We start from the raw sequence: 25,171 nt of genomic DNA, 5'->3' as shown, positions 1-25,171 counted from the left end.
CAATCTGCAGCCTTCTAGCCTCAGTAGTTTTTAAGATCTGAGGGCGGACAGAAAAGGTGCTGACAGAATAAAGTGCAGACAGAAAAAATTGCGGACGGACAGACAAAGCTGGCACGATAGTTTTCTTTTCAGAAAACTAAAAATGAGTGTATTTGTACATCACATTTCAGTTGCTTCCTAAAGCAGAAGAGAATGAAAACAAACTGCATAAGGTGCACCACAAAGATCTTCGTCTCCCTGCAACTGCTTAAAAGTCCTCCTCCTTTCCATTTGGGGATGTTGTAGGGCGAGTTTGAAGGGGGTTAAGCTGGGTTACGGGTATTCGGGTTTCTCCAGAATAATTTAGACCCCCAAATGTCGGCAAAGGTAAATGTCAGTACATCACTCCATTAATTTATTCACTCATTTTCTCCCCCATTCATGAATTCATTACATTGTAAAATCTGACGTGAATAAAGAAGAGGGCTCATTAGGTGAAGAGAGAATACCTGTGTGACAGGATACCTGTGTGCTTGAAGAAATGGCTATAGTTTCTGAAAATGATGCCATGATCTGAATTGCTAATTAGAAGAGGAGGCTGTGAGAAATCCTAATTACGTTTAATTAGCTGAGTACAACATGACTGGTAATTATCATAATTAGGGAAGTAATAATTTCCTAATTAGAACGCCATGAGGAATATAGGAGATAAACGCGATTAGTAAGGTGACGAGAATTGAACGGGAGGTGGTGACTGATTGAAGGGAATGTGATGACCATATATACATATATAGTGTAAGAACTCTTGATAAGATAAAGGATTGGTAGTTAACCGAAGAAAATATGTTGAGTGACAGTATTCATGAATAATGGAGATGACTGAAAGTGCTAATTGGCTGAAGAAATGAAGAAAGGAAAAAAGATTTTAGAACAGCAAGGTCACTATCAGGCCAAAGTGTTTTTTAATTTTGTTGTTATAAAGATACTAGATTTTGATAAAGGCTCTTGGAAGCTAATGCTCACAAAGGATTATAATACTTTTGACGTTCATGTTTTAGGCATGATTATATATATATATATATATATATATATATATATATATATATATATATATATATATATATATATATATATATATATATATATATATATATGTATATATATATATACATATATATGTATATATATATGTGGGTGTGTGTATGTATATACATACCCACACACACACACATATATATATATATATATATATATATATATATATATATATATATATATATATATATATATATATATATATATATACATATAAGTATATATATAATTGTAATATATATATGTATATATATATAGCCTATATACTCACATATTTAATTATATGTGTGTGTGGTTGCAGTGTGTATACACACACACACACACACACACATATATATATATATATATATATATATATATATATATATATATATATATATATAAAATATATATATATATATATATATATAAAATGTGTAGCCTATGCGCATGCGCGCGCGCGTGTTTGTTTGCTCTACGCATGAAAGTATGTAAATAAATACTAATTAAAGAAAATAAAGACCTGTGTACTATAAGGGAAAAAAACCCAACCGAAAGTTCACTTGACAGAACGCTCGAGATTTGAGAGCTGAAAGGAGACGCATCTAGTCTGTAATCGTCATCCCCCAACTTTTTCATCCATTTCTTCGAAGCAAGCTTGTCTCTCCCCACTGAGCAGGTCGATTATAAGATGCACCTTTTTTTTTCCAGCGTAAGAATTACTTTCACCTTTGTCCGTTTTGCATCGTATGCTATGGCGGTAGTGAATTAAGTAGGCTACAAGAGAGAGAGAGAGAGAGAGAGAGAGAGAGAGCTGAATTTTAATCAGTCCCCTTATTTAAGAGAGTAATAATCGACCGAGGTAATAGACCGAGGTTGACCGTCAAGTAAAAAGTGTTTTTCCCTCGCAAGTGAAGGTGGCTTCGACTAATCTGGTTTACCTACCAATCATTCCTTGCAGAGGCAATTAATGTTTTTTTTTTTTTTTTTTTGCAAGAAAATCGACCAAGCGTTAAGGTTAGGTTTACGCAAAAGGGTTTTTAAATGTAACATGTTGATTTTTTAATAGGGCTGCAATATAACCATCGTGTTTCCGTTTAAAGGGAATAAGTGCCACACACACACATATATGAGTATGTATATATTTTCCGGAAAATATTGTCATATTTTCCGGGCTGTAGACATTCACAAGACAAGCATAAGAAATCGACCTTACTTTAAACAGGAAAATTGCATTATTCAATTATTTTATGTTAATGAGAAACCCGACAGAAAGGCCAAGTAGATCAAAAGTGCGTAAAAATATATCAGAAACATTTTGGTAGCAAGATTAAAACAAAAAAACATAAAAAAAACGCTCTCACTGAACAGCCGCGTGCACGTGGTTGGCAAGGTCGTTTCTACGCAGGCGGAAGTAGCCAAGGTGCGGCGGTGGTCGGCGCTAAGACGGTGATTAGACGGTCAGGTAATTGTAATGCTCTAAGAAAGTTCACGGTAAGGTCATTCCGCGATTACTTTGGAACTAAATATAGCTTGAGAGAGAGAGAGAGAGAGAGAGAGAGAGAGAGAGAGAGAGAGAGAGAGGGGGGGCTTTATACATGCACACATGCATGTGAGTATATAGAGGAATTATTTTTCATTCTGTAATACACTTTAGTATACTTGAGTTTACTTAGCGTAAGGCGAAGAAGGATGATTACACCGGAAATACGAGTGTAGATGGCTGACTTTCGTCTATGTATTTTGCTAAGTGAAAAACAATAACCGCTTTACGCTGTTCTACGCAGACTGAAAATGGTAAGGTCAAAGTTAGATCCTATTCATCGAAAGACTTTAATGGTTGGAAGTTTTCAATGTGCTTTTTCTTGAGTAGAGTACAAACACATGTAAGAAATCGTGTACGTGTATGTATATACTGTACATAAATCTTTCTTGATAAATGTATTGGCCATCACAACTTCGGAGTAAAAAGTTAAAAAGGTAATGTTCCCAGCAAGAAAAGAAAACTGTCCGTAGACGAGAAAGTAACGCGCGAGTATCCTGTAGCCAAGGAGAGAGGCAGCCATCAAAAGGTCATATTTTTTCCCTCCATTCCATCTGGCCCTTCACGAAGAGCGTGTCGACCCTCGGTTGTAGACAGGGCAAATGAAGGGTCGTAACCTGATTGGAATATTTGGAAAGGGACCCAGGGGATAAAGGGTAGGGGGCCAGGAGAAGGTAGACTGCCATACAGTACAAATGGTATAAGCCCAGATAAGGAAACGATGCCTTTTACTTCCGAAGCAAAAACTGACAGGTGATGCAAGAGGAGCCAATTATCATGCCATTTACTTCCACCCCTGCTGCAATAGGCAATAATGTTGCCACTCGGCTCTCTCTCTCTCTCTTTCTCTCTCTCTCTCTCTCTCTCTCTCTCTCTCTCTCTCTCTCTCTCTCTCTCTCTCTATATATATATATATATATATATATATATATATATATATATATATATATATATATATATATATATATATATATATATATATATATATATATATATATATATATATATATATATATATATATATATATATATATATGTGTGTGTGTGTGTGTGTGTGTGTGTGTGTGTGTTTGTTTATATTTAAAACCACAGCGAGGTAAGTCAGTTTTTCGCATCCCTGTTTTTATGAGCCTTACGTATATGTAGCCCTGAGTCCATTCATGATGAAATAGATATGATTAGGAATACATGGAAGAGATTAGAATATCCTTTATTCTGTATTAGACAGTGCTTAAGAGAGACAGTGAAGAATGTTTTTGATAACAACAGAAAAACCCACAATACGAAAACCTGCCAAGTAATATTACCATAAAGTAATAATTTCAAAGATATCCCCCATCTGCTAAAGAATTTTGGAGTTAACGTCGATTTTAAGAACAATAAAAAATGAAACATGTGCTTATAAAGAACTCTCCCGACAGCACTAAAGAATGTGTTCATCAAATCCCATGTGGGTTCCGTGACAACTTTTACATTGGTCTGACTGAAAAATCATTGGAAAAGAAAATACATCAGTGTAAATAAAAGTATAGGATATGTAGCGCTGGACAATGGAATTTTCGTTCATGTCAGTGAAAACAGTTGTGGACTAAGATATCATGGTAAGATTGAGTTAGAAATGATGCCATCTGGGAAATTACGTACGTTCCACATTTAGGTGAGATGATACCGAAAGGAAGAAGATGATGGATTGGGCATGTGCTTTGCACAATACCTGGGCACCTAGGAGTTGGAGGGCTAAGACCTTAGGTTGAGAATAATGAGAAGGGATGGTGGATTTTTATAGAAGAGGATGAATAGAAGAAAAAACATGAGTGGGGGAATTTCACAGAAGCACTTTGCTTTATTGTGCTTTGGTGTCGATGATCTACATACACACCCAAGCACACACATACACAACACATATATAGTATATATATATATATATATATATATATATATATATATATATATATATATATATATATATATATATATATATATATATATATATATATATATATATATGAAAATGAATCACGAAAATATGGAACGTGATGAATATATAAAGACAAAAATCCACGAAGAAAAGTACTCCATTGTTCACTTTCCTTCGTGGATTTTGTCTATATATATATATATATATATATATATATATATATATATATATATATATATATATATATATATATATATATATATATATATGCGTTTATATCTATATATGTACAATGACAAAGAACGTCGCTGCATATACTAAACTTACAAAAATAATTTTTTGCCTAAAACAGACCTACCCAATACGAAGTTAAAAAGTGACTAGACATAAAAAAAAATTAAACCAAGCAGGAAATAAACAAAACAGGAGAACAGTTATGCAACAAACAAAGGTATGGAAGAGGTCTGGGTATTTAACGATGTTCTGCTTTTTTGTTTACTTCCTGTTTTTTTATGTTCAGTTACTTTTTAGCCGTGTGCTGGGAAGGTTTATTTTAGGGAAAGGATATATTTAATTTTTGTAATTGGATTATATATATGTGTATATACATGCACAACAGTTCGTCATTTTAAAAAAGCGCGAATTTTACAATATTTTTGAGATTGCACAAAAAAATTTATTAAACTTTTCGTCTATCGTCTGCAGGCTTAGTTGCTAAATAATCTTTGAAATATACACGTATTTTGAAATTCACGCATTTTTATATAGCTGTGGAACATTTTTTTTTTTACATTTCAAGAAAGAACGACTGATTTGCACCATGTATGTATAAACTCTCATACCATAGTAGAGTTTTTGCTCATACAGCACACACACACACACACACACACACACACACACATATATATATATATATATATATATATATATATATATATAATAAAGGTATAATAAAGGTAGCCATTAAAACACCAAAAGGGTTGATTTTACAGCGATATATTTCCTGGAGCAACTGTCTCCCTCAACGGACAGGTATATATAAGACAGTAATTTTATCCTGTCTTTGAAGAAATTGATGGAGTAGCTAAAATTTGATAAGGTGGCCTTTTCAGCTAAAGGTCTTTGACATGAGAAACGTATGCTGTGCGGTGTGAAAAGTCTTTGTTTCACTTTTGCCTATATTATGGCAAGTCATTAACTTAAAAGAGAAATGGACTGACAAAAGAGAAACAAACTGTAAGATATCATGAGAAATAGTTCAGTGTGCAAATCCTGTAAAGTCAGTCAGGTGTAAAAAATCAGAATCAGGCAGTGTAGCGATTAAAACGGGTCATATTTAATTAATAGTACAAGAGAAATTTCAATTAAAATCTTGGGAAATGTGAGAAATATAAAGTCTAAAAGGTGTCCGCTGGTAATGATGAGACAGAAACCACCTTATTTTTCCGAATCCGTGTTATGGATGGTAAAAGGAATGGTAGTTGGAAGAAACCACGCGTTTTAGAGAAAGAGGAAATAATCAGAGACTGAAGTAAAATGGTTCTTCCTTTTAACAGGTAGCTAAACATAAAGACACTTCCAGAAGTGGTCAGAATCAAGATAAAAAAAAAGATAGTAAAATACAATGGCTAGTACTTTAGAGAACTTTGTGACTTCATAGGTATTTTTCAAATACGAACTCTGTGACTCTAAATAACTAAACGCTGAATGGTATCGATGGTGACAGTGAAATTAGCCGAGTGAGAGGTACGGGTTACTGAACAGAACGAGTTTTATCGGACGGAAAAACAGCAAAATTGCTGTCATAACAGGAAAACTGGGAAACAGGTTTTTGGAGTTGGATTGTCTTGAAAAAAAAATTACTCTAGATTAGCTTAACTGGCGTGGAAAACCAGAACGGAACCAGAGTGCTTGATGATTGGAGCGTCTACCTTTCCCTGAGCAATGAACAAGGAGAGTCCGAGTCATATTTTGTCTCGAGTGAAAGTTATATATGAAATAAACGTTCCTGTTACAGTAGCCATAACAATTAGTGGCCCAAATGTCCCAAGGCGCTTTTTGTTATTATCAGGAAACATTCAATCCCCGAGGCAAAATAATTTATCGCAGTATCGCATACAGACGTGGATCGAAAAGATACGGGTTTAAAAATTTGTATTTTGGAAGTTAAAAAGTATACCTTAGTTTAACCAGACCACTGAGCTGATTAACAGCTCTCCTAGGGCTGGCCCGAAAGATAACCAATTGGTTACCTAGCAGCGGGACCTACAGTTTTTTTGTGGAATCCAACCCACATTATACCGAGAAATGAATTTCTATCACCAGAAGTAAATTCCTCTAATTCTTCATTGGCTGGCCGGGGACTCGAACTCAGGTCTAGCAGAGTGCTAGCCGAGAACTCTACCGACTCATCCAACGAGGAACTTGTATTTTGGAAGGTTGTGGAAAAGAGTTGCAGAATAAATGTTATCAGACGAGAAGTAAAATGAACTTGTGATATTAGTATAGGACACTCGTACAGTGGTGCGTTATAATTTCAGCAGGACTAAATACTTGAGAATGTGTGTGTGTGTGTAATATATATATATATATATATATATATATATATATATATATATATATATATATATATATATATATATATATATATATATATATTATAAATAATATGTATGTATGTATGTATGCATTTGGAAGGTCAGTGGTCCGATTCAAGCTTTGCTGCCCACCATCGTGGCTATGAATAAGGACCAGTTTCTGCGTGGGAAATAATAAAAGGGGAAAGGGCCACCATCTTCTTCCCAAAGACTTGCTGATAACTGGAAGGCTCTACCCTCTTGACACCATCCATTTTAAAAGGGAAAATGTCTTTAGTTATATATACACTATATATATGTGTATACATATATGTATATATAGTATGTATATATGTCCCTAAGTTTGTAGCTAAATTAATCAAAATCATCTAGCAGAAAATATTTAGAAACTCCCAATATATGTGTATACTTATATATATATATATATACATATATATTATTTATTATTTATATACAGTATATATGTATATATATATATATATATATATATATATATATATATATATATATATATATATATATATATATATATATATATATATATATGGCCTGGTGAATTAATCGAAATCCACTAATAGACAGTAAACATTAACTCCCCAAAATGACAGAAATGACCAACACCAGCTCTGCACTGGGAACCCTTCCATAACGTCCGTATGGAGTTAACATGACACAAATGTAACGAGTCATGACTTGCCAGTCATCAACCTTATTTTCCGTCGCCGTTAAGCCACTCACCAGCACTACTAACCACGTTGCACAAACCATGACCTTACACTGAACGCTCTGGCCCTACTGACACACTCTTTATGCCCTCGTCTAGTACGCATGCACGAACTCACGAACCCCACTTTTACACTCTCTCACAAACCGACTAACGAACGTGGGCCGGGGGTCAAGTTCAGGCCCCTGCTGGTGCTGTGGGTCTTGTTGTTCCTGCTGCTGCCACCCTCGGAGGAGGAGGAGGAGGAGGAGGAGGAGCGTCAGCAGCTGAGATTGGGCGGTGCTGGGTGGTCGCTGTCGAGAGAGTACGGCTAGCGGAGAGTTTCAAGGTCTCGGCGTGATTTACATTGTATCGTATCGGTTGATGAATTTATCAGATTGCGAAGACTTTGAGGTTTTTAAGTATATACGCTATTAATTGTTATATTTTTTATTAATATTTTTGTATTTTTATGAGGTCATGTTCCAAAATCATTTATGTGTCACTTACATTGGTAAATGTATTCTTATACATTTATCAGTGTACAGTGAGTGACACAGATGGTTCTGAAACATGACCTCATGAAAATATAAAAATATTAATAAAAAATATAATAATTAATAGAGTATATACTTAAAAACTCAAGTCTTCGCAATCTGATATATTCATCAACCGATACGATACAATGTAAGGGTTCGAAATGTTTTGTTAATCGTAAGCTCAATTAATTGCAAATTTTACAAAATTTGGTTTTTAAAATTCTACATAATTTCATGTTGCTTATTTCCTTGAATTAATGACATATTTCTGTCAATTTTTGCTTGTTATCTAATCTTTTTTTTATTACTTTATGATGTCCTCATAATATTCGAGTATCAAAGCGTTTTTACTGCTAATGTTTAACGTAACTTGTGGGATTGTTTGAATTTCTTTGTATTGTGACTGAATCATCATTTATTTATTGATACATTGTCTCTTTTACGGGATTGTGTTTGTCAGTGCTCAGGTTAATTCGTAAAAAATTTATGAGTCAGAATCTTTTTCATTTATTAATTAGCGATTTTGTGTCTTCCTGTGTTCACTTCCTGAACTGACTTAGGTGTGAAGATATTTGTTAAATGTCTATATTTATTAGAGGAAATGTTTGGCTAATCTTTTTAAGTCGAGTTAAATTAAATGAAATAAGGTTGTTTATCAGCATTTTGTAATTACACACATTTTATGTATAATATATATAAATATATATATATATATATATATATATATATATATTATATATATATATATATTGTATCATATATATTATATATATACATATATATGTATATATAAATGTATATGTATAAATATATATAATTATTGACATTGTCAGTCTCACCGTGAAATAAAATGGTGGTTGTTGTTTGTGACTGAGTTGGCATTGTACCAGCACAGGCTCTGGCTTATAGAGCAGCCCATAATATGCAAAGCACAGATACACCGTATTTACACAGAACAAGGCTCCCTCAGAGGTCAGTTTCTCGATGATCTCTGATAAGTCGGATTCAAGAAGAGAAAGAATAGTAGAGGATCCTTTTGTACAGATTACTGTGCACTCCTTAGCCCAGTTAATACGGTGACCATAGTTAGGGCAATGGATGGCCAGGCTATTATTTGTGTATACCCTTTTGGCTTAACAATGGTCACCGCGTTAACTGCACTAAGGCCGACACAGTAATCCATGTCAATGACTTAACCCAAAGACATATCCTGGAATCAATGTTACCTGTACAAAAAGGGCGAAATTGAAATTATACCCCTGGTCTGTGTTCCATAGACCCTTTATTATCCTCTCTTCTTGAATCCGACTTAATCTGAGATCATAAAAAAACTGACCCCTTATAGTCTGTCAAACTAAGATCGTTAGGGTGGGGAGAAAAAGGAGACTCCCCTTGGTGACAAACGTCTCATTGTTATGATAAAAGTATGGACTTGGCTGAGCCTACTCAAGAGAAAGTTTTCTAAAGAACAGCCATGAGTTTAAAATCGAGAGTAATAACACATCTAACTTTAAATATTTTCATTGGAAACAGTTTTTTCATAAAAGCCAATAATATGGCATAATTTTGACCTCTTCTAAACCTGAGTTTCCGGGACACGTGGGCGGGATAAGGTATTTATAATAGAAGGTCAGGGGTCGCTTTATAGCTTAATCACAAACCAACCATCTACTGAAGAACTATCACGTCAAGCAACCATAACAGTAAATGACAGGTCTCAGACAAAACCGTAAACAAGGGATTAACGTTAAGGGAAATATATCAACGGCTAAACAGAAGTGGCCACACCTTTGCGAGCTCAGTGTCTAACAAACTCACGCGGACAAACTATAGGAAGCCATGCTGCATATAAATACTGTGGATCTGTCCTTATGTATATATATATATATATATATATATATATATATATATATATATATATATATATATATATATATATATATATATATATAATATATATATATATATATATATATATATAATATATATATGTACGTGTATATATATATATATATATATATATATATATATATATATATATATATATACTGTATATAATGTATGTATATATATGAGAGAGAGAGAGAGAGCCCGCGAAAACAGACTGACAGACACCCGCTCGCTCACTCAACGGAAGCAAGGATGAAATTCCAAAGTTACATTCCAGAGTTTGTTGGTAGAGGGTAGTTTTTCCCTGGACTATTGTGGCCTTTAGAACTATTCCTGCTGATGTCATTCTGGTCACCCACTTGATGCATAGTTTAATGTTTACTATATTGCCTGGGTAGATACGTCAACTTGAGATTAAGAGTATTTTAGTCTTCTATTTTTCTTGGAGAAGTGATCAGTAGAATCCTAGCTAACTGAATTTCAAGACTTAGTTCGCAACGAGTTCTGGTTGGGACAGATAAAATCATCAGTTAAATGACACCTAACATTACAAGTTATTAGAATAGGGGTATGTTCCATATTGAATGACTGAGGATTTCTGTATGTTACTCAGTGGCCTTTGTTTGTACATTTTTATATTGTATGTGTATGGTTCTGTATAATGCGTTAATTTCGTTTGCATTCATTTGTGCTTCAGTATAATACAGGACTTGATAAATCAGATACTTGGCGCTCAAAATGTTCGGTACTGAGAGAGAGAGAGAGAAAGAGAGAGAGTGGGAGAGAAAATAGCTGGCATTTTTTAGGAAGAAAATGCATGTTACTAATTACTTGTGGTTCTTAACGCAGTGTCTAACTTCAGTTGCAAATTTCCATTGTTGTTTCTATTATCATTTCCTACCACACCCAGAAAACACCTCAGTGGTTTTCTTTTTGTTTTGCTCTTTGTCCCGAAGGATTGTACTCCTTAAACGATAGCCGGTGGACATCGGAAGTGTCCGGACCACAAGTGAGAAATATTCCGTAAACTACGCCCTAAATGGAATGAGGAAATGAATGTTTTTCTTTCTCTCTATTGTCTGGGATCATGTTCGCAATTTGCATAATGGTGTATCTGTCCATGTTACTTTTCCGTTTGTAAAGAACTCTGCAAATAGGAAATTTGTTGATCAGAATTATGTAACCTGAAGGATATTGCAAGCTCTCTCTCTCTCTCTCTCTCTCTCTCTCTCTCTCTCTCTCTCTCTCTCTCTCTCTCTCTCTCTCTTGGTGAACTCGTGTCTACGTGTGTTTCGTAGGCGTTGCATTAGCATGCTTGCATGGGGTAGCAGATGTTGGCACGAGAGGTCACTCGGGATACAGAGCGAAAGTGGGATAATGGAATTTTAAGGAAAACATAAAACTGCCATCTAAGGTGTCGGACAACGCGTAGAAATGCAAACCCTCTCCAAGAACTCGTCTAAAAAATTTTTTTTTTCTTTTTGCGTGTAGAAATGGCTGAGGGCCTCGCAGAATTCCTAATAATAAACACAACAAATTTCGAAAAACAAGTGGGGCGAGATGGATGTTGGAAATTGATTCCAGGCGTATTAAACATTGTTATGATGTGGTAAACGCTATAATGGTACTGTAAATACAAAAGTGTTTCAAGATTTCTTGTTCTGTAGATATAAGGTAGTATTAATTTTACACTTTTGTACGTGAATGTACGCAATTTAGTGCAAGTTTTTTCACATTTACTTATATCAGTTAAATTTTTTTCACATTTACTTATATCAGTTTTGACTAATCGTTGTTTTCTACTTGTCTTTAAATTTGTGATAGGAAAAGGAAAGACTATTGAATAAGTATCAAAACATTTACAGGTCTTTGAAGAAAAGAATTAAGTATTAATAAAAAAAATTATAAACCTAATATTACCTCGTCATAATTGATCAGAGTACTGAAGGTCAAATGTAACTAATCTGAAGTATGGTTAGCATCGTTTGCTATAATAACTGACTTCCTTCCTCATCGTTCCCATAGTATAACAACCCTTTAGGCTATGGGGCAAATCTTTCGGCGCTGCTTGAGTGCCCACTCTAATTTCGGCATGACCCTCGCCGCGTTGGAACCTTCCATTTTACTATATAAAAAATTATAGACAGTGAAAGGTAATCATTTTAAACGCTTGAGATCACCGATCCTTAGGTCATGGGAGAGTCGTATGCTTCTGTGTTAGTCACTCTGCTATGATTCTTGTGTCCGGCAAGACCTACCATTACTGGTTTAGATTTCATGATGGTATTTTTTTCCATTTTGGAAACAACTTAGGGACATCCCTTCGTTATTTTCTTTATTAATTCGTTAACTTGACTCTAGACTATAAACTCTTTGGCTAACAAGTAATTTTAATATAAAAACAGTATATCGACACCTCCGACTTTTAACAACAACATGAATAAGTGAATAAGTAGAAATTTCCATGATTTATAACTATATACAGACGAAAATAAATGAGCACAGATGAAGAAATGAAAAATAAATAAAATTTTCATGAATAATGAACTGAGACGTAGTAAATTAAATGAATATGCCTTTCGTAACTTGCAAAACTCTGCTTGCTTGGAGAGGATAAGGTATTCATGAAAGACAAGTGAAATATTACGGTCTCAGCTATTACCTCTTGGTAACTAGTTAAAGAATATTTCCTTTTCTACGAGACTATGAAGCCACTAGTGTGAAGGGGGAAGTTACCAGGTCCTTTTTAATACTGTCATTTAGAAGGGATTACTCAGTTTAGTTGAACCACAGTAGCAATTTCATGGTCTTCGCCTTGACCTGTTATTTGCCTTTTTTTTTTTTTTTTTGGTAGCTAAGGACACTCTCTCTCTCTCTCTCTCTCTCTCTCTCTCTCTCTCTCTCTCTCTCTCTCTCTCTCTCTCCAGTACTTTTCAAGGCCAGAAATTAGGAACTGATATATGTTTTAAACATTTCTCCATATCGTGAAACGTCAACAATGTACCTCCCTGACGAAGCTAATTTCGGTCGGTTTTGGCAACCTTGATTTCTAAATAGCTTTTGATTCGCTGTTCATACGACACTAGAGACAAAATGTCTACTACTGTAATACCACGGGGTTTAAACTGCATACGCACACATAGACACACACATATATATGTACATATATATTATATGTGTGTGTATGCTGGCTCTCTCTCTCTCTCTCTCTCTCTCTCTCTCTCTCTCTCTCTCTCTCTCTCTCTCTCTCTCTCTCTTTCTTGTTCTCAATAGACTGGAGGAAATATTGACAAAAGGCTCAGAGATGAACAAGCTCGTTTTTAGCAAAGGCAGGAGTTGTACACATGAAATATTTGCGTATGGAACTTAAAAATCCCATTCTGGTGGCATTGGTTGATTACGAGAACTCATTTCACAGTCCACAGACCAATGATACTGAAGGTCTTGCATCAGTATGGAATTCCTGCTAAAATGTAAAGCTAATTGAAATCATCCATGAACGAAGTAGATGAAAGTTTAATGTCAATTTGTCTTGTCAAGTGAATTTGCACGAAAAGGTGAGATGTTACAAGGGAATGTTATTTCACCTTTGCTGTTTGTCCTTCTCATCGATTTTGTAATGAAAAAGTTGGCCAGAGATGGAAGGGGAGGGTTTAAATTGGAATAACGATAGAAACTTCACAGGCTAAAAATATGGAGATGATGCAGATTTAATCAGCACAAAACCACAAGATTTAAAAAGCTGGCTGAATAGAATACATTAAATGACTGTAGAGATGGGAGTCAAAATAAATGTAAGTTCAAATAGAAGCAATGAGGACTGACTGTGTGATGAAAAAACATCAGACAAAGAAAAGACTAAGGAAGTTGAATTTTTTAGATGTTTGGGAACAATGATATTCAGTACGGGTTCTCTCGAGTTGAAATCTAGTGAAAGTCTAAAGCAAGGCAAATGATACAATGGGAAGGCTGAATAAAATTTGGAAATCAAATAGACTGAAGCCGCATACGTCATCCCTGTTGTCTATCTCTCTGGCCTTATTGTTGGCAAAGCTATAGATGCGTTTGCTAGGCTCTCTAATAAACAGTATCTCAACTGGTTACTGTTTTAGTTGCATTACTGTCATACTCAATCTTCATGTTTCTTGTGAAGAGGCAGTAAAGTTGATACTGAAGAGAAGAAAAATATATATATATATATATATATATATATATATATATATATATATATATATATATATATATATATATATATATATATATATATGTGTGTGTGTGTGTGTGTGTGTGTGTATGTATATTATAAGGAGGAACAGGATAGCCATAAAATAGACATTATTATTTCTTAGAAATTAACAGAGGTATTTCGGGAATACGTAACTTTTCCCATCATCAGGGTCACTTATCTATGGAATTACATAAAAATAAAAAGAAACAGTAAGAAAACTATACCGATTGACTAAATCTAAAAGTATTAAAACAGTTATATATAATTGACAAAACTTTAAAATACATAATAATATAAAGTAAAAAAAGGAACATAAAACCTAAGTTAACTAAGCAATAAGAAATCACGTACCAAACAGAAATCGTCAAATAAAATCACTGAGAAGATAGATACTGAGAGAGAGAGAAGAAAAAAAACAATGAATATTCAAAATGATAAAAAAATGATAATGTAGTACAAACTACTGGAGAACCTACTGTTCATGTCGTAGTTATATATATATATATATATATATATATATATATATATATATATATATATATATATATATATATATATATATATATATATATTTATTTCTCGTCAGTGTCAACTTTATTGCCTCTTCACAAGAAACATGAAGATTGAGTATGACAGTAATGCAATTAAAACAGTAACCAGTTGAGATACTGTTTATTAGAGAGCCAAGCAAACGCATCTATAGCTATGCCAACAATAAGACCAGAGAGATAGACAACAGGGATGTCGTAAAGAGAGAGACCCACTCAATGACTCAGAGCTTTGAGAGAATATAACTGTATTGACAATCACTGCATTGATCGTATAACAATATTTTTATTGGTCAGCGTTTCTCTTCTCTATCAGCTTTTGTTCCCTATTGGTTTAATAGTGAAGAAACCTCCTCTTCTTTACATCTCGTATTGAGATCTGCTGCCGTCCGAAAATTGGTACTTGTTTCCTCCGTTCCTCACCCGGAACCAAACACAGGCCACGAGGAAATGTAAATTCTAAGTGCGCGGAAAGCTTCCTGTTGACCCGAATACCTTTGGGAATTAAATCCTGGATGCCCAACGCTCTCTGCCTCTTCCGTGGTATGTAATAGAAACCATTTCTACGAAACTTTGCTGTTAGAGACCATTCTTTTTTCGTGTTGGTAAACTATTAAGTTCTGATCAAAAGTTTCTTTTCTTTGGTTTTGCTTTAATGTTTAATGTATGAAGGTCAAGCGAATACTTGTTTATTTAATATGCTGAGAATATTTTTTATAAAGATAATACTCGCTCCTTTTTCTCTTTTACTATACTTTTGGGGTTGTATTGTTCTTAAATGCGTCTGGATTCATGCTGCTCTGTTGAGATGTGAAAGTGATTATTTTAAATCGCCACAGCTAAAGATGCCAGGAGCATCCACTAAATCAGAGATCATTTAAAGTACATTAGCTTCCAGTTAATTTGGAAATGATAATCCAGTGGTGCCAGCTTTAATGTGGAAAGTATAGCTCCAATATAAAAAAAGAATGTACGCTGAATAACCTTGGGTGTGCATTTGTCCAGACCTCTGCCTAAAGCAACGTCATTTATCCTTGTTGCTATTGTCACAAGAACACTGAGATAACCGCATTTACACCGGTTTGAGAGAGAGAGAGAGAGAGAGAGAGAGAGAGAGAGAGAGAGAGAGAGAGAGAGAGAGAGAGAGAGAATAGATGTCAATCGTAGCATCTACGATGCCTTCGAACAGCTCTCCAATATAACTTCGTTTGTTAGAGGAGATAAAGCTTTCACTTTTCCAGCAGCATTCCAGATTTGAACAAAGGACTTATTCACCTAGGGATCTGAAAAAAAGACGACATAACAAAAAAAGGAAAGCTTTTCAAATAGATAAAAGGGTTGATGAAAATGAAAAAATGTAATATGCCTCCAGTTTCATCGAGTGTTTGTGTGTTAAGATAAGTCTGTCCTGTGTTTTGCTATTCGTCAAGTCTTTTAGAACGTTATGTATAGTATAATAATATATAGAATAATACACAAGAGTAAACATCGGTGATCAGTGTGGGTTTGAATGAATATCGATTTTTACAGACTGCGTCAGTTATTGACTAGAAACACATTTCAAAAGCTGAGTTTTAGTTGCACTGAATTCTCTCTCTCTCTCTCTCTCTCTCTCTCTCTCTCTCTCTCTCTCAACTCCGTAGGGGAGTAGTGCCGTCAGTGCACCTCACACGGTGCACTTAAGGGTCTTGCAGCGTCCCTTCGGCCCCCTAGCGGCAAACTCTTTCATTCCTTTTTCTGTACCTCCGTTCATATTATCTTTCTTCCATCTGACTTTTCACCCTCTCCTAACAATTGTTTCATAGTGCAAATGTGAGGTTTTCCTCTTGTTACACCTTTCAAACCTTCTTACTGTCAATTTCCCTTTCAGCGCTAAATGACCCCATAGGTCTCAGCGCTTGGCCGTTGGCCTAAATTTTAAATTCTGTTCTGCTCTATTCTCTCTCTCAAATTACATTTCTTCATGCCACTCCCGCTCATGATATCAGCAAATCAATACAACCTCTCTGGGTGTGTTTCTGTATCCTCATCGCTTTCTCTCTCTCTCTCTCTCTCTCTCTCTCTCTCTCTCTCTCTCTCTCTCTCTCTCTCTCGCTCAACCATGATTGTAAAATACATCTGGAAGCTTTTGGCATTGCACGAGCCGCAATAATATTGCCATTGGCATGTCAGCGTTTAAGCTCTTGCCTTCCTTCCGTGGGAAAGTTGAGGTTTGCAAACGTTCCACAGTTAGTGCAGACTTCCTGTAAGGCTTGGCCTTTTGATATGCTCACTTGCATAATATGACTGTTTTATGTCTCTACTTATGCGCTTCTCATTGTATTATGGTCTTTACTGGTGTTATTTCTCCGTGCAGTATTTTTATGCAGTTCTTGCGTGGATGGGTTAACGTACTTTATAATTAAGCAGCAGTAGGTTTGACTGTTTTCAAGTGCCTTCGAGGGTGGATTCTTTTCTGTAACTGGTCGTGTCCTCTGCATGGCTCCCTGGCCTCACTACTAAAAATTCCTCCAAGATATTTACCGCGTTAAAAAAAATCCATTTAGGATTGCAACGTTACAAAAAAAAAAATCCCAATATGTGACAGTAACATGACGGAAATGCCAGCCAGACGGCAGGACTTCTAAGGTCGCGGACTTTCCTTGCCCTTCCATATACGAATGGAATAAATTAAGAGGGGGTTGAGAGCAGAAAATATACCCATGAAACGTAAGTTATGTAGATGTATGGGTGTGAGAGTTGTTTCTATGTGTAATTTAGCTCTGCTTTTTCTCGTAGCAATTTGTGAAATGTAGATCCAGATTCCTTACCCTTTCGACGTATGTACATATACATACGTGTATATATGGATAGGGAATACCACATTGAGATGGAACAATGGACTTGTACTTGGCCTACTGAAATATGCCTCATAGCACTGTTCGAAAGTTAGCATTGTACATATCATCTGAAATTTGCGTGGTATCACGATGATTCGTGCTGACACGCTGAACGCTTATGTAGTTTTTATAGTAATTTTCTTCATAGCATTTCTTGCCGTCAAATATATATATATATATATATATATATATATATATATATATATATATATATATATATATATGTACACATGTAATATTATTTTTATATTTATATAGAAATAATTTTTCTATCAAAAATATATATTTTCATTCTGTATATATATATATACACACACATGTATATATATATATTTATGTATATACACAAACACATTATATATATATATATATATATATATATATATATATATATATATATATATATGTATATATATTTATGTATATACACAAACACATTATATATATATATATATATATATATATATATATATATATATATATATATATATATATAGGTAACATTATTTTGCTTTCATAGAAATAATTTTTTCTATCAAAAAAGATTTTCATTCTGTATACACACACACACACACACATATATATATATATATATATATATATATATATATATATATATATATATATATATATATATATAAATAAATCACGAAAATATGGAACGTGATGAATATATAAATAAAGGCAATACCATGAAGGAAAACGAAACGACGTAGTGGTGCGAGGCCTTTCGACTTATTGTCCACTCTTTACTTAGCACTATATATATTTCCCTTATATATATATATTGCCTTTATATATATATATATATATATATATATATATATATATATATATATATATATATATATATATATATATATATGTCGGTATGCATGTACTGTATAGACAGATAGGCAGATATAGACATATGTGTGAGTGTGTAATATCTGTCCTTCTGTGTATGTGTTTAATTTCCAATTTGCGTTGGTGTAAAGCCTATTCTGACATGTAACCGCTAAAGAATGTTAATGTGACCCAAGTTTTTCTTGGGCGTGATGACTCGTTTGTGACTTCGATCACAAGAAGCGATTTGTATGGCGTCATGGTGCAAGAACCAGTCATCTTTAGTCGCTAAATATTGCAAGAGGTCAGCCATTGCGTAGATGCTGGTTCTCTTGCTGTCCAGGGGAAAGTTTTCTCGTTATTTTAAGCTGAACTGGTTTACTTATGAAGCGCACATTTCGTGTCTCTCCTGTCGTCTCTCAGCGAGGACAACTTTTTCAAGTCAGGACGCTGTTCATTTCTTCTCAATTCCTTCAACAAGATTTTTACTTATAAAGAACGTATCAGGAGTTTTCCCTGCATCCTTCATTGTGGGAACGTTTTACAGTAGGGAAACTTATTTCTCCCCAGTTTCCTGGCTACGTTAGAGAAGTTATTCGCGATTAACGGGATAAACACGAAGCCCCTGTAAATGAAAATTTAAAATTTCTATATCGAAGTCCATATCATAGAAAAAACAGTACTGGAACTGGTATCAGGGAAGAAGAAACTCAATGAAAATTATGTAAGCAAGTAACAAGGAATTTTGCCCAGCGGTCATTTTTTTGGACTCAGCACACAAGCAGACATTTAAAAAATGGTCAGAATCTGCATGAATCCAGGCAAACTCGCACGACATGTCAGACTGCATGATTTACCAGCCCATGAAAAACTGCCGAGCTGCCTTCGGTCCGCCATCTTGGAAACAAAAGAATCCTTGACTGGCTGCCGCTCGGCTTACTTCTCTATGCCTCCTGTAGGCAATTTAGATGAGAACTTGAAAGAAAGAAAGAAGCCTTTTGTGATGGGCGCATGGGAGTTCCTGAGACATGTACTGCGGGAGGAGAAATTGAAGGTTCTTTGTTCTTGCTTCAAGGGGAAACTCATAAAGACTAAGGTCTCTGGTTTGTATTACGTTCGATCTTCTTCTTCTTCTTCTTCTTCCCTTATGTCGAGACGCCATCCAGAGCTTCATGGAACTTCAAATGTTCATTATTCGAAGATCTCTAGCATTAATTAAACAGTATTGAAAGATTATTTGTCATTGCCAAATGGCGTTATTAAACCACCTTTATAACTAGAGAGAATTATTCATAACGATGAGGTAAAACTCCAGTTGAAACAAAGAGCTAACAGAAAAACTTAATTAAGTAAATAAGATACATATTAAGACATTTTTGTTGAAATAAGAGAGAGAGAGAGAAAGGCGTTATTTAAGTTGAAAACTTGAATAATGTTATTGTAAAGGTTTTTCTAGATCAGTTGAATCTTTATTTTAATATTTCTGATGATGTATTTCGTGAAAAATAACATTTGATTGAATGTTGTATCCGTTTTGCTTGCTCTTCGTTAACTTTGTTATTTTTCTTTCAAAGGGGCTATGAAGGTGTAATGGACTAATGGACTAACAGTTGACAGAATGAAAAGTGACACCCAAAAATTGAGTAAGATAAGAGCAGCATATGGTGCTAATGAACACGATGACATTTTCAGATCTGCGGAGGGGGAACGAAACCTGAAACTGATGATTAGTAAAAGTTGTCCGACATAAGGACGCTAGTTCATAGTCACATAAATAAACCTGGATTCTGCTCATGAAACTAGTAGAGAAAAAGTTATTTATGATATTTTGCATAGGTTAAGTTTGGGATTCCATGCTCTTTTTGTTCTTTACTTACCCTTGGGATATTTCAAGAATGAGCACCATCACGAAATTATTTATGCAGTTGTCATAATCAATTGTTTGGGAATATTTTCGGAACCTTACAAGTAGTGTATTAATTCATCTTCGGGTCTGAAGTTAGGTCATCCAAGTGTTCCAGTAACAAAACTGAGCCGTACTTAGTGGGATAATAATGAATTAAAATTTATATATGGATAAAGCAGATAAAAGAACACAGGAAAAGAATTTAATTGTAGCTATACGATGCCTTATTCATTAGAGGAAAAATGAGCTGACATGAATTGAATATTGGGTTAAAATTACTGTCAACTTAGATTTGACTTCATCTTGTGAAAAAATTACAAAAGTTACAGATATGATTTTATATATATATATATATATATATATATATATATATATATATATATATATATATATTATATATATATATATATATATATATATATATATATATATATATATATATATATATATATATATATATATATATATACACATATATATATAATCCTTTGTGACTCCCTATTCCAGAATCTTTCCTGCAGATTGATATAAATTCTAGATGTTAGTCTAGTCGTCACTGAGAGTCTGAACCCTTCAGATACGGTTTCTAAATCTGCCGATCTCTTTTCGGCATTCTCTTACCTAAGCCTTTCTGTGTTATGCCTCAAGAAGCTGTATTTTATCGTAGGCAGGTAGTGCTGTCAGTGCACCTTAGGCAGTGCGCTGTAGGCGCTACTTAAGGTTCTTTGCAGTGTCCCTTCGGCCCCTAGCTGCAACCCCTTTCATTCCTTTTACTGGACCTCGTTCATATTCTCTTTCTTCCATCTTACTTTCCACTGCAAATTTTTCCTCCTGTCACACCTTTAAAACCTGTTTACTCTCACTTTTCCCTTCAGCGCTGAATGACTTCGTAGATTTCAAAGTTCATTGGCCAAAATTTTATATTCCAATTCCTAGTTTCTGTCATAATTTTTGTTGGGACGTTTAATTCTAGTTTTAGTGTGGCAGTGACAATTTGGTGATTCTGCCGACATCTGCCCTTCCTTATCTCCTGACTTTCTGCAGAGTTCTTTTTCTCTCTCCATTAATAACCTTGTCATGTATTTGGTTTTTAATGAATGCGATAAGGAAATATCCAAGTGTACGTTTGGATGACCATGTGGTAAGAATACAGTACCTCCAAATGCAAAGTTATTTGTGACACAAAACTAATAAACTGCACCCCATTTTCGTTTGCATTCTCTCCCAGGTCTTCTTTGTCTATTAAATACTTCGTATTTTCTTTGTTCTGTCCGAAGTTTGCATTTTTATCTCCAACAACCATTCTGATACTTCTTTCTGGTATTTCATCTATAAGATTGTACTGCTCTAAATAATTTTCTTCATTATTTATTTTTTGAAAGTTTATTCGTTGGTGCATAGCATACTACAAATCTCATATTGCACTGTTTTCATTCAAATCTTGCAAGCATTAGTCTGCTGCCCATTGCTCTTCAGCCAGTTCGTATCTTTTCTACATTTAGTGTTAAGATAATGCCTACTCATTTACCAGTTCCATCTCATCTTTCTGAGTAAATATACACTTTACTTCATTCATTTTCTCGTTCCCCATTCATTTTCATCCATATCCGTTAATTTAATTTTCTAATTGTTCCATCCTCACAGTTCGACGTGGGGTATAATATTTTAGTTTTATATTTTCAGTTTATATTTGGCATTTATTAGCTAGAGCAGTGTTTCCCAACGTTTTATGACCCTAGCACCTCTGTAGTCAGGTCAAGCCAATCCAACACCCCATTATTGGTCATAGAAGAAATAAGAAAACCCGAGAGAAAGAAAATACATTGGACAAACACAAATATGCACTGCCAGGTGATCAATCATACATATATCAATGTGATTTTTGTTGTTGCTTATACGCAACGAGTTTCTCAATTCGAGGTTTCGTGTTGGTCAGAGCCACCCTCATATCATGGAGCAACCCAGTTTGAAGGCGGTTCCGGGCAATTGTTTTGATTCCCAGAGCCCTCTATAATTGATTTCAGCACCCCCAGGAATTCTTAACACCCCTTTATGCCTAGTGTTGGTTGCCGTAGAATCTATGGAGGGTTGACTGGCTAAGTACACTAAAAAATGTGTGCAGAGTTGAAACAGAGGAGACAAAGCCATCGACATCTAGACCTATCCATCATTCCACTTCTAATAATTTCTGGTGCTCATCCTTAGCAATGCCACAGTTTTCGACTGTGGGTCTAGCCTTTACTTAATAAGGTGTCAGCCTACAAGGCAGCAGATGCTCATACCATGAGATTGGGGGCTTTATCCAAGTACTTCATTCTAAGAATATTTACGTGACATGGACACAGATATGTATATATGTATATATATATATATATATATATATATATATATATATATATATATATATATATACTCAGTACAGAGATCAAGGGTGTTGTTGGTGAGCTCTCTGTGAAGGCGTGTGAATTAGCTAATGTTTTGAAAGGATTGATCCAAGATTCATCAGTTCAAGTGGGAATGTGGCAATGACCATTGTCTTGTTTTTCCGTGGAGAGATCCTTATTACTGAAAACAGTTTGAGATTATGTATGTATATATATATATATATATATATATATATATATATATATATATATATATATATATATATATATATATATATATATATGTATATGTATGTATGTATATATTATTTATTTATATCCGAGCGTCAAGAATTGTTTAATATTTCAGGTTATCCCCTCCTCTCTCTCTCTCTCTCTCTCTCTCTCTCTCTCTCTCTCTCTCTCTCTCTCTCTCTCTCTCTCTCTCTCCCCACCCCTGATATGGGCGTACGTTCGGGAATTTGAAACACTGATGCGTAAGAAGTGAATTCAATAAATGTCAGGCAAGGACGCCGTCTTTTCAGACCTGGTAATATTGCGTTGCCGCGAAAAGGCAGGAAGAAAATTACACATCAGCATTTGCGCATGAGCACAGAAACACCCTATGTATACTGTTTGTATATATATATATATATATATATATATATATATATATATATATATATATATATATATATATATATATATATATATATATATATATATATATATATATATATATATATATATATATATATATGTGTGTGTTGTGTGTTCTAGAGGCTTCTGTGCAGATGGCGTCTTACCTTTCATGGTGGTTATCCGGCCAAGTACTGACTTGATAGCTTTTGGTTTTTGCTTTTCTGCAATTTTGGTAATCGTCTGCCTCAAATACATTTTTGCAATAAACAGTTTATTTGTCTTCGAAAAATGCATCCAGCTGATAAACGTTTTACATACTGTTAAGCAAACAAAACTATATAACCTGAGGTTCTTAGCGAAGCCATGTGATGTAAATTAATCTGAAAATCGATCTTCTGATGTATGAGGTTACTTCTTCCTCCCTGTATATGTTACAGTAAGATTGTGAAACCAGTGATTTCACGAAATCCCTGAAATTTACAAGGAATTCGTGAAATCACCAATTCATTTACGAATATTTGATCCCCGAAGGGTTAGTACTAAACACGGCGGAACAGTGATTCATCTACACTATTTCGCCGTGTTTAGCACTATTTAGCCCCTCGGCGATCAAATGTGATCAAATGCACTTAGGGACATTTGATCCCCGAGGGGCTAGTACTAAACACGGCGAAACACATTTGGTCCCCAAGGGGCTAGTACTAAACACAGCGAAACAGTGCTAGTACTCAACTCAGAGAAAGTGTAGATGAATCACTGTTTCGCCGTGTTTAGTACTAGCCCCTCGAGAATCAAATATCCCTAAGTGAATTGATGATTTCACGAATTCCCTGAAAATTTCTGGGATTGCGTGAAATCCCTGGTTTCACAGTCTTACTGTGGCATATACACTTCCTTAGAAAAGGAGGGAAAACAGTCGATAGGTTCCTCTACAATTTATCATTATCGCAGCTAATGATGATATATGTGGGAACCTTTGCGTGCTGACCTCGCGTTCCCTTCCATTCCGAGGAGTTTGAGCTCCAAGAATGCCAGAATTTCATCGCGTCACGAGTTCCTTGTCTTATTGAGGATGGCATTAATTGCTAGGGTTAAATTATATACCGGTCTTATCGCGTTAGAAGCTTTAAAAAGAGAGAAACAGAAAACGGGAAAGAAGGCTACTACATTTACAATACAGTTGTTCTGAAATTTTTTTTTTTATATATATTTGTGCTTATGTGGGATGAAATGAAACGTGGAATTGCTTCCTCCTTTTCTTCACCAATTTATCATAGCATAGCGCCTATAATCATATTCTTATTGATCATACATGGAACCTTAAACCCTCATTTACTTAGTAAAAATTCTCGTAGCTTCTTTTCCCTTTCTTCTTCATTCCAAACAAAACAGGAAGTAAGAGAAACAGGAAGTTACTGTTGCTTTTGGATATTGCACGAGGATGTATAATTAGTGTAATTACTAATGATTCAGTATCATATCTTTCAACAATATTTAAAAGGGTCAGATTAGCGATGGTGAAAGGTCAGATTTACAC

The 25,171-nt window shown here is 34.7% G+C and overlaps 2 protein-coding genes across 2 annotated transcripts in view; one reads left to right on the top strand and one right to left on the bottom strand.

The window, feature by feature from the left end:
* LOC136826434 (mediator of RNA polymerase II transcription subunit 15-like) overlaps positions 1-7,936 on the bottom strand; it is an 18,027-nt gene extending 10,091 nt beyond the window's left edge. The window contains exon 1 of the mRNA XM_067083655.1: positions 7,850-7,936. Coding sequence (XP_066939756.1) covers positions 7,850-7,879 — 30 coding nt within the window. The 5' untranslated portion in view covers positions 7,880-7,936. The remainder of the gene's footprint in view (positions 1-7,849) is intronic.
* The window catches only part of Fbxo42 (F-box protein 42), a 224,233-nt gene that overhangs the window by 78,731 nt on the left and 120,331 nt on the right, over positions 1-25,171 (top strand). The gene's annotated exons all lie outside the window — the stretch shown is intronic.

The sequence above is a fragment of the Macrobrachium rosenbergii genome, chromosome 41 (assembly GCF_040412425.1).
Source record: "Macrobrachium rosenbergii isolate ZJJX-2024 chromosome 41, ASM4041242v1, whole genome shotgun sequence".
Classification (NCBI taxonomy): domain Eukaryota; kingdom Metazoa; phylum Arthropoda; class Malacostraca; order Decapoda; family Palaemonidae; genus Macrobrachium; species Macrobrachium rosenbergii.
This window is presented reverse-complemented; position numbering and strand designations above follow the sequence as displayed.